The 11,112-nt window shown below is 35.2% G+C and overlaps 3 protein-coding genes across 5 annotated transcripts in view; 2 read left to right on the top strand and 1 right to left on the bottom strand.

The window, feature by feature from the left end:
* Positions 1-9,940, top strand: part of LOC126962785 (cytochrome P450 2J2) — a 72,287-nt gene extending 62,347 nt beyond the window's left edge. Inside the window, exon 10 of the mRNA XM_050804291.1 lies at positions 7,281-9,940. The gene's annotated coding sequence lies outside the window, so the exon portion shown is untranslated. The remainder of the gene's footprint in view (positions 1-7,280) is intronic.
* HOOK1 (hook microtubule tethering protein 1) overlaps positions 1-11,112 on the bottom strand; it is a 68,998-nt gene that overhangs the window by 11,964 nt on the left and 45,922 nt on the right. For all 3 annotated transcript variants that reach the window (XM_050804024.1, XM_050804019.1, XM_050804036.1), the window contains 5 exons: positions 10,202-10,342; positions 7,640-7,733; positions 5,859-5,893; positions 5,284-5,366; positions 4,555-4,655 (listed from right to left, as the gene is read on the bottom strand). In XM_050804024.1, the coding sequence (XP_050659981.1) occupies positions 4,555-4,655; positions 5,284-5,366; positions 5,859-5,893; positions 7,640-7,733; positions 10,202-10,342 (454 nt within the window). The remainder of the gene's footprint in view (positions 1-4,554; positions 4,656-5,283; positions 5,367-5,858; positions 5,894-7,639; positions 7,734-10,201; positions 10,343-11,112) is intronic.
* LOC126962825 (mitochondrial import receptor subunit TOM22 homolog) overlaps positions 1-11,112 on the top strand; it is a 448,771-nt gene that overhangs the window by 406,116 nt on the left and 31,543 nt on the right. The window lies entirely within an intron of this gene.

Here is an 11,112-nt window from a genome sequence, read left to right as displayed (position 1 = left end):
TAAGTGAAAGAGAAATAAAATCCTTTACAGACAAGCAAATGCTTAAGAGATTTTGTCACCACCAGGCCTGCCCTACAAGAGATCCTGAAGGAAGCACTAAACATGGAAGGGAACAACAGGTACCAGCCATTGCAAAAACATGTCAAAATGTAAAGTCATCGATGCTAGGAAGAAACTGCATCAACTAGCAAGCAAAATAACTAGCTAATATCATAATGACAGGATCAAGTTCACACATAACAATATTAATCTTAAATGTAAATGGACTAAATGGTCCAATTAAAAGACACAGACTGGCAAATTGGATAGAGTCAATACCCATCAGTTTGATGTATTCAGGAGAGCCATCTCACATGCAGACACACATAGGCTCAAAATAAAGGGATGGAGGAAGATCTACCAAGCAAATGGAAAACAAAAATAAAGCAGGGGTTGCAATCCTAGTCTCTGATAAAACAGACTTTAAACCAACAAAGATCAAAAGAGACAAAGAAGGCCATTACATAATGGTAAAGGGATCAAGTCATCAGGAAGAGCTAGCTATCCTAAATATATATGCACCCAATACAGGAGCACCCAGATTCATAAAGCAAGTCCTTAGAGACTTACAAAGAGACTTAGACTCCCATACAATAATAATGGGAGACTTTAACACCCCACTGTCAACATTAGACAGATCAGTGAGACAGAAAGTTAACAAGGCTATCCAGGAATTGAACTCAACTCTGCAACAAGTGGACCTAATAGACATATACAGAACTCTCCACCCCAAATCAACAGCATATACATTCTTCTCAGCACCACATCGCACTTATTCCAAAATTGACCACATAGTTGGAAGTAAAGCACTCCTCAGCAAATGTAAAAGAACAGAAATTATAACAAACTGTCTCTCAGACCACAGTGCAATCAAACTAGAACTCAGGACTAAGAAACCCAATCAAAACTGCTCAACTACATGCAAACTGAACAACCTGCTCCTGAATGACTACTGGGTACATAACAAAATGAAGGCAGAAATAAAGATGTTCTTTGAAACCAATGAGAACAAAGATACAACATACCAGAATCTCTGGGACACATTTAAAGCAGTGTGTAGTGGGAAATTTATAGCACTAAATGCCCACAAGAGAAAGCAGGAAAGATCTAAAATTGACACCCTAACATCACAATTAAAAGAACTAGAGAAACAAGAGCAAACACATTCAAAAGCTAGCAGAAGGCAAGAAATAACTAAGATCAGAGCAGAACTGAAGGAGACAGAGACACAGAAAACCCTCAAAAAATCAATGATTCCAGGAGCTGTTTTTTTGAAAAGATCAACAAAATTGATAGATCACTAGCAACACTAATAAAGAAGAGAGAAGAATCAAATAGACGCAATATAAAATGATAAAGGGGATATCACCACCAATCCCACAGAAATACAAACTACCATCGAGAATACTATAAACATCTCTATGCAAATAAACTAGAAAACCTAGAAGAAATGGATAATTTCCCGGACACACACACTCTCCCAAGACTAAACCAGGAAGAAGTTGAATCCTGGAATAGACCAATAGCAGGTTCTGAAATTGAGGCAATAATTAATAGCCTACCAACCAAAAAAAGTCCAGGACCAGACGGATTCACAGCCGAATTCTACCAGAGGTACAAGGAGGAGTTGGTACCATTCCTTCTGAAGCTATTCCAATCAATAGAAAAAGAGGGAATCCTCCCTAACTCATTTTACGAGGCCAAGATCATCCTGATACCAAAGCCTGACAGGGATACAACAAAAAAAGAATTTTAGACCAATATCCCTGATGAACATCGATGCAAAAATCCTCAATAAAATACTGGCAAACCGAATCCAGCAGCACATCAAAAAGCTTATCCACCATGATCAAGTGGGCTTCATCCCTGGGATGCAAGGCTGGTTCAACATATGCAAATCAATAAACAAAATCCAGCACATAAACAGAACCAAAAACAAAAACCACATGATTATCTCAATAGATGCAGAAAAGGCCTTTGACAAAATTCAACAGCCCTTCATGCTAAAAACTCCCAATAAATTCGGTATTGATGGAATGTATCTCAAAATAATAAGAGCTATTTATGACAAACCCACAGCCAATATCATACTGAATGGGCAAAAACTGGAAGCATTCCCTTTGAAAACTGGCACAAGACAGGGATGCCCTCTCTCACCACTCCTATTCAACACAGTGTTGCAAGTTCTGGCTAGGGCAATCAGGCAAGAGAAAGAAAGAAAGGGTATTCAGTTAGGAAAAGAAGAAGTCAAATTGTCCCTGTTTGCAGATGACATGATTGTATATTTAGAAAACCCCATCGTCTCAGCCCAAAATCTCCTTAAACTGATAAGCAAATTCAGCAAAGTCCCAGGATACAAAATCAATGTGCAAAAATTATAAGCATTCTTATACACCAGTAACAGACAAACAGAGAGCCAAATCATGAATGAACTCCCATTCACAATAGCTTCAAAGAGAATAAAATACCTAGGAATCCAACTTACAATGGATGTAAAGGACCTCTTCAAGGAGAACTACAAACCACTGCTCAGTGAAATAAAAGAGGACACAAATAAATGGAAGAACATACCATGCTCATGGATAGGAAGAATCAATATCGTGAAAATGGCCATACTGCCCAAGGTAATTTATAGATTCAATGCCATTCCCATTAAGCTACCAATGACTTTCTTCACAGAATTGGAAAAAACTGCTTTAAAGTTCATATGGAACCAAAAAAGAGCCCACATTGCCAAGACAATCCTAAGCCAAAAGAACAAAGCTGGAGGCATCACACTACCTGACTTCAAACTATACTACAAGGCTACAGTAACCAAAAAAGCGTGGTACTGGTACCAAAACAGAGATATAGATCAATGGAACAGAACAGAGCCCTCAGAAATAATACCACACATCTACAGCCATCTGATCTTTGACAAACCTGACAAAAACAAGAAATGGGGAAAGGATTCCCTATTTAATAAATGGTGCTGGGAAAACTGGCTAGCCATAAGTAGAAAAAGCTGAAACTGGATCCCTTCCTCACACCTTATACAAAAATTAATTCAAGATGGATTAGAGACTTGAATGTTAGACCTAAAACCATAAAAACCCTAGAAGAAGGCCTAGGCAATACCATTCAGGACATCACCATGGGCAAGGACTTCATGTCTAAAACACCAAAAGCAATGGCAACAAAAGCCAAAATTGACAAATGGGATCTAATTAAACTAAAGAGCTTCTGCACAACAAAAGAAACTACCATCAGAGTGAACAGGTAACCTACAGAATGGGAGAACACTTTTGCAATCTACTCATCTGACAAAGGGCTAATATCCAGAACCTACAAAGAACTCAAACAACTTTACAAGAAAAAAAACAAACAACCCCATCAAAAAGTGGGCAAAGGATATGAACAGACACTTCTCAAAACAAGACATTCATACAGCCAACAGACACAGGAAAAAATGCTCATCATCACTCACCATCAGAGAAATGCAAATCAAAACCACAATGAGATACCATCTCACACCAGTTAGAATGGTGATCATTAAAAAATCAGGAAACAACAGGTGCTGGAGAAGATGTAGAGAAATAAGAACACTTTTACACTGTTGGTGGGACTGTAAACTAGTTCAACCATTGTGGAAAACAGTGTGGCAATTCCTCAAGGATCTAGAACTAGAAATACCATTTGACCTAGCCTTCCCATTACTGGATATATACCCAAAGGATTATAAATCATGCTGCTATAAAGACACATGCACACGGATGTTTATTGTGGCACTATTCACAATAGCAAAGACTTGGAATCAACCCAAATGTCCATCTGTGACAGACTGGATTAGGAAAATGTGGCACATATACACCATGGAATACTATGCAGCCATAAAAAAGGATGAGTTCGTGTCCTTTGTAGGGACATGGATGCAGCTGGAAACCATCATTCTCAGCAAACTATCGCAAGAACAGAAAACCAAATACCGCATGTTCTCACTCATAGGTGGGAACTGAACAATGAGATCACTTGGACACAGGAAGGGGATCATCACACACTGGGTCCTATTGTGGGGAGTGGGGGAGGGATAGCATTAGGAGATATACCTAATGTAAATGATGAGTTAATGGGTGCAGCACACCAACATGGCACATGTATACATATGTAATAAACCTGCACGTTGTGCACATGTACCCTAGAACTTAAAGTACAATTAAAAAAAAAAAAAGAATTCTAGGCTTATTTTGCCAAGAACTAAAGATTCCATACTTTATAGCCATCACTCTCTCTGACATCACTACAGTCTATGTCTAAACAGTTCCTATTAGCTATGGTTTATTTTATCTGACACTGATGAGTGAGACTAAGAGTATGAGAACTGATCGGGAAATACCACAGAAACCTGACAGGTAAGGTAATACAGTTAAGAGAGAAGTGATTAGATACAGATACAAGAATGGCAGAAAAATCCGGTGAAATGGGCCTTGCTAAAACACAGGCCACAAAGTCTTGAACTCTGAAAGATAAGTCACTCACATTTCTGGCTTTCTCCAAGTACATTTTATATCTTTCCTCCATTGCTTTCATATCTTCATCTTTCTTCTGAAGAGCAGTTTCAAGTTCATTGATCTTTTGTACTATTAGTAAAAATAAAATGAAACATAATCAGTTATTAATAATTACTACCTATTAAAATACTTCATCCTCACATAAAATTATATTTATATTTATTTTCTAAAGACAGATAAGAGAACTTAAAAGAAAAGCCTGTTATTTATTCTTTGTAGTGAATTCTTATCTAAAAGTTTTGAAATACAACCAACACATCCTCAATCATTTATTATTTGACCCTTAAAAAAAAATCTACAATCTGCTTTATTTAGCTGTTTTTCTCCTTTCTATCAAGTATAAGTAGCAAATATACCTTACAGTAAGCACAATCACAGGAAAAACAAAGAATTTCTACACAATGTTTTAAAGGTCATATCAATCTGATTTGAAATCGTTTTTATCCACATTTCCACAGATTAATTTTATTTTTTAATGTTTGATACTCCCATATATCCATCAATTCATTTTATTATTTTTTGTTTTAATAATATATCATTTATTGACTTCAGCACTAAAAATTATCATAGTCCCTATTTACAATATATGTATCTACACATTGTGCAAAAATTTACACATAGACCTTGCATCCTTCAGTAAAAAAGAGTAAGTCCTTGGATAAACTATTGTCTGATCCAAGTTTTCACAGATACCTACCATTTTGATTTATATCTGGCTGAAGATCTTCAATGAGCTCTTGTTTCTTCTGTAATTCTTCATGGACCTCTGTGAGTTTTTCCCTAAGTGGTAGAAAAAGCATGGAGACTGGTCTCTGGCACATAACATTTGTGGATCTTAGGCAAGTTGCTTTCTGACCCTTGGTTCCACACCTGTGAAATGGGAATACTATCTGCCTGACTACAGGGGTTGTCATGAGGATGTAAACAGGCACATAGCAGGTGCCAAAAAGGTTAAATTGTTTCCCTTGCCACACTTGCTTCCTAAGAAAGTAAAATATTTTACACGTTTAACATCCCATATAATCTAGTTGTGATAGTTATCTGTTTTTTTAAACTTTTGAAATGATATTAACAACTGAAAGATGTAGGAGTTTGGGATGGGGGTAGCAGGCAGGCTGAATCTTTAGCATGCTTTTCACTTTTTGCAGCAAGTATATCAATTAGCATCAGGATATTTGCTTTTCTAAACAAAATACGAAAAGGAGATTAACTTTAGAGGCTTTTACAACTCCTCCCTTCTCATATTTGAAAAGAAATATCAGTTTTACTTACATATGAGCTTCCAACTTCTGCTTTAATTTGCTGGACTATAAAATTTAAAAAAAATTGCTGTAAGATGACTATTTTGACAAAGGTCAATTTTCCAGACATCTAAATCTCTTTACCTTCTTTTGAAGGTGTACCAGGCAAAATTATAAATATTTTTTAAATTTGTATTTCTAGTAACACACTTTAAGAAGCATAAACTTTTTAGGTTTTTTTTTTTACTTCAAAAAGGAAAGGAAAAATAGAAAATGAAATATAAAAGCATACGACAGAAAGAAAAATACCTCATATTTCTGAATGTAATAAAAATTAAATCTGAACTTGAAAAACAGCAAATGCAAGCTGAATGTGACATACTGAGGAGTATCAAACATTAAAATATTTAGAAACTCAATTATTCAGAATAAAAATTTTAAGATTTTGAGCCTCTTATGAGGAACAAACTTAAAGATCTAAAATAATTACCTTTATAATACAACTTTATTATTATAGTTGCAAATCCTTTAATAACTAACACCAAAATGAAGCAACTGAATATTGTTAAAAAGCAAAATTTTAAACATACAATTTCTCCTTTTAAAAAACAGTACTTTAAATTGCAATAGTCGTTCCACACCTACTGTATAGGTGAAGTGTTTAAAATATATAATCTGAAATACGAGTTGGATACCAATATATTAAAATAATAAAGACATTTGTCTTTAAAACACTGCAAGCCAAAATGTGCTCCTCCAAAAAGACCTCATTTTAAAAGTATTCTCTAGTGTGGCTTAAAATAATATTTGTATTAGAGAAGTTACAATACCGTATATATGCACATATGAGATGCCGCCATGCATGAGACGATTTCTATTTTCCAAGCCCCCAGGGAAAAAAAAAGAAAATAATATAAAGCATATAAAAGACAGAAAGGAAATGCAACTCTTTCAATTTTCCTTTTCATCTCTTTACTTACTCTGCATGGTTTCCTCCCCCATCAACACAGGTATAATCACCTACATTCTATCTAATCTCAATCAATCAAGATATCCCTAACACATATCTAGTCCTTTTTCCTTGTTATTTTTAATTAAGTTAATCACTCTCTCAATCACTACTTCTTTCTCTTCACATAAAAAGATCAAACTATAGAATAGTTGCTAGGTATAGTCAGATTTTGGCTAAGTTTGATATCTTTTAAATCCTCTTATCTCTGCCCTCACAATATCTGCCATCAAAAATCATCAGAAAACGGTAAGGCCATGAATCATTAAGGAAGGAGGAAGAAATGAGTGATGCCTCCAAGGCTGCATTAAAGTTTCTGTCCTTCAGAGATGGGTATAATCCATTTTTAGCATGCTCTTTAGGTAGAAATCATTTTCCCATTCTCTCTTTTCCTATTAGAAGGTTTCCTCAATTCTGATTGCTAATTATTTGGATTTTTCTCAGGCCAGCCCTGTTGGAATTCCAGTAGAACTATGAAGCCCTCAATTGTATTATGTTCTCAATCAAGAATCATCATGAACTTTGGTATAGCTGTTGAATGATGCTGAATGATGATCAAGAATCATCATGAACATTGGTATAGCTGCTGAAGTAGGACAGACAGAAATCACCTTCCAATGTAGATGATCAACTGACAGGCTCCAAGTTGGCAAAATCACTGCATCTATTATGCAGATATATACGGTATTTAAGAGTTTTCTCAATGATAAGGGCTGCACTTTCTAATACAAGATTAGTTTGGGCATCATAACCTATTAAAGAAAAGCCATACACAGCAGAATTATAATTTCTAAGTTACTTACACTTTCGCCTTCAGACTTGGAACCTTGTTCCTGTAAAGACTTCTGGAGGTCCTCAATCTGCTGCTGCAATTCTCTAATACGCTCTTTGCTCAGCCTATTGTAAGATGGGTCATAAGCATTTACTTGTATTGAAAGTCAAAGCAGTTAAGGATCTACAAAGGTACATTCAGTTAGCAATTTAACTAAAATATGTTTTTATAGCAATGACAAATGTGGAATAATTATCTGTGCCTAGGTACAATAGGAAGTAGGGCAGACTGCTTCTAAGGAAATATTTTTTAAAAGAAAACTTTTTTCCTGAAAGTACATATGCCTACATTTAAAATTTTAAGGAACTTAAATGTTGGTGGCAAAAACATTTCTACACTGTACTCACTGGTAGAAAAATCAGAAAACCAGCTCAATTTTTCTACAGTTGTATTTTCAATGAATGAAAACTAGATTTCCATCTTCTGTTTCACATTTCACAGTGTATTGGAAGAGGAAAGTCCCCATTTTCCAATCATTTCCACATGTTTTTTTAAATTTAAATTAAAGGGACTACCACTAGCAACTAATGCAGATTCTAATGTGGCAATATCTCATTCTTTAAAACTCTGCTTAAGAGTTACTTCCACAGGAAGTTACCAGCAACAGTTAGCATCTCCCTCTCCCTCTATGTATATCCACACATACACACTCACCTGCCTGTTATAATATCCCATTGTTGTAGTTATCACATAATATAGCAATTATCTATTTACATGTCTACCTTCCTATGTTAATTCCTTAAAAGCTTAAATAATTTCCCCAGTGTTAACAACTGGTATTGAACTGAATAAGATAGTAATATTTAGTGCTCTTCAGAAAAGTGTTAACAACTGGTATTAAACTGAGTAAGATGGTAATATTTAAGGGTCTCTTCAGAAAAGTGCCAACAACTGGTATTGAACTGAATAAAATAGTAATATTTAATGGCCTCTTTAGAAAACTAAATTATCATTCTTATTTTAACCACAGTTTATGTAACATTATACACACAAGTTACACACAAGTTTGAGAAAGGTAAGATTCAAGTGTGTCTAAAATTTCTGTTGGTGTCCAGGATTCAATAAAGGTTAAATAAGTCTAAATACACTTATAGTAAGTGTGCCATTTATAACAGGCAAGTTACCATAGTAGTTAAGAGTAAAGACTCAGTAATCAGATTGACAGAGAGTTCATTATGGAGGATCTAGAACTACTAGCTGTATAACTTTAGGTAAGTTATTTAACTTCTCCGTATCCATATTCCTTATCCATAGAAAAAGAGCTAATCATGGTTACTATTTCATAGAGTTACTATGACGATTTACTGAGTTAATAGCAAAAAAGTACTTAGAAAAGCATATTATTATTATAAGTTTTGAGCACTTCATTGATACCACATAAGTACATCATTTGCTTTAAGCTCATTATCTGTAGTCTTCCTAATAACTTGTATTTACACCTGAAGACACTGAGTGTAAGTTTAAGCAATTTGTCCAGAAACAGTTAATAAGTTAAATTAGAAGTGGGATTTAAATTTGATTCCACAATCTAGATCTCATCTATGCACTAGACTTCAGTAGAAAGCCAAACTGTCATTTATTCATTTGTCAAATTTCATGAATTGTGAACATATCTAAATGAAATTCAAGAATAAGTAGCCTGGTGGGCTGGACGCAGTGGCTCATGCTTATAATCCCAGCAACTTTGGAAGGCTGAGGCAGGTGGATTACATGAGGTCAGTAGTTCGGGACCAGCCCAGCCAACATGGTGAAGCCCCGTATCTACTAATAATACAGAAATTGGCCGGGCATAGCGGCTCATGCCTATAATCCCAGCACTTTGGGAGGCCGGGGCGGGTGGATCATGAGGTTAGAAGATCGAGACCAGTCTGGTCAACATGGTGAAACCCCATCTCCACTAAAAATACAAAAAAAATTAGACAGGCATAGTGGTGTGCACCTGTAGTCCCATCTACTTGGGAGGCTGAGGCAGGAGAATCACTTGAACCTGTGAGGTGGAGGTTGCAGTGAGCTGAGATCGCACTACTGCACTCCAGCCTGGGTGACACAGCAAGACTGCACCTCAAAAAAAAAAAAAAAAAAAAAGAAAAGAAAAGGAAACAAATACAGAAATTAGCCAGGCATAGTCGTGCATGTCTCTAATTGCAGCTACTTGGGAGGCTGAGGCATGAAAATCACTTGAACTGGGGAGGTGGAAGCTGCAATGAACAGAGATCGTGCCACTGCACTCCAGCCTGGGCGACAGAGCGAGACTGTTCAAAAAAAATAAAAAGAGTAAGTAGCCTGGTTAACCAAGACTGCTGAAATTAACAGCTTATCCATATATTTTATAAACATAACTGAAATGAATCACTTGACTTATTTCACAGAGTGAAGCTTATAGTAATGAAAGACTACTAACAAAAAAAAATTGAACTATTTCTAGGTAATTCTAATTACTTTAACTACAATAATATTTTCCATTTCTGTGAATCAAGATTTTGTGGCTCAGTAATTAAATCACCCATATTTTCAATTACTAAGGAGCACATACCTCTGCTCAGTTTCCAGTTCATTCATTTTACGGTGTTTCTGTTCTAGCTGCTCCTGAAGTTCCTCAATACGTTCATTCTCAGAGCCTTCTTGCTGTAAGCGAAGCATCTTATTTTCATGTTGCAGTCGAATAAACACCTCCCTGATGTTACAAAACAAAATCTTTTTTTTAATTTTTAAAAATATGAGTCATTATGTTCTTTAGTTAAAAAAAAGGAAATTCCTTTTCACTCAATAGCTACCATTTTAAGATGCAAGCCGGACCAGCTAGCACAGCTGGTAGGGCATGAAACTCTCAAACTGCAGCAAAAACTTCTGAAAGTGTTTAAGAAAAAATTATGTATACTACAAGACTGTGCCTTTAAAAAAGGCAGTAAAATTTTATAGGTACCACATAAGATTATGCTATAAATCATTAAGTTGTATATTATACCATTCCTGAAGAGATAATAGAAATTATTTTACTTTGGTAATTTAGAAAATATTTGTAAAGGAAACAAATAGTATATGCTTAGAAACCACATAAAAGAAAAGCAATAGATTTAAGAAACTATAGTTTGACTAAACTTTTAAGATATACTTTATAATGGCAATAAGACAGTTTCTAGATCTTTTTTTTCTGAAAAAAATTGTATTAAAGATTTACATGTACTTTTTAAAACTGCAACTTTTATTGTTTGCATTAAATACGGAAGTAATACTCTCCCTTAGTTGTTCCCCTGCCAAATCCCATTCCTCAAAAGCAACTAATTTCAATTAATCCCAATTTTTGTTCTTCTGAATGCCAACAGCATAACTCTACAAAAAAAGCTCATATGGCTACTTTTTATAATTACTAATTTTAATTTAATGATTGACTCCCCACTAAGCAAGATAAGTAACTTTTCTTACTTTATACATTTACCACTTCCC

The sequence above is a fragment of the Macaca thibetana genome, chromosome 1 (assembly GCF_024542745.1).
Source record: "Macaca thibetana thibetana isolate TM-01 chromosome 1, ASM2454274v1, whole genome shotgun sequence".
Taxonomy (NCBI): Eukaryota; Metazoa; Chordata; class Mammalia; order Primates; family Cercopithecidae; genus Macaca; species Macaca thibetana.
The sequence above is the reverse complement of the archived record's forward strand: the minus strand, read 5'-3'. Positions and strand labels throughout refer to the sequence as shown.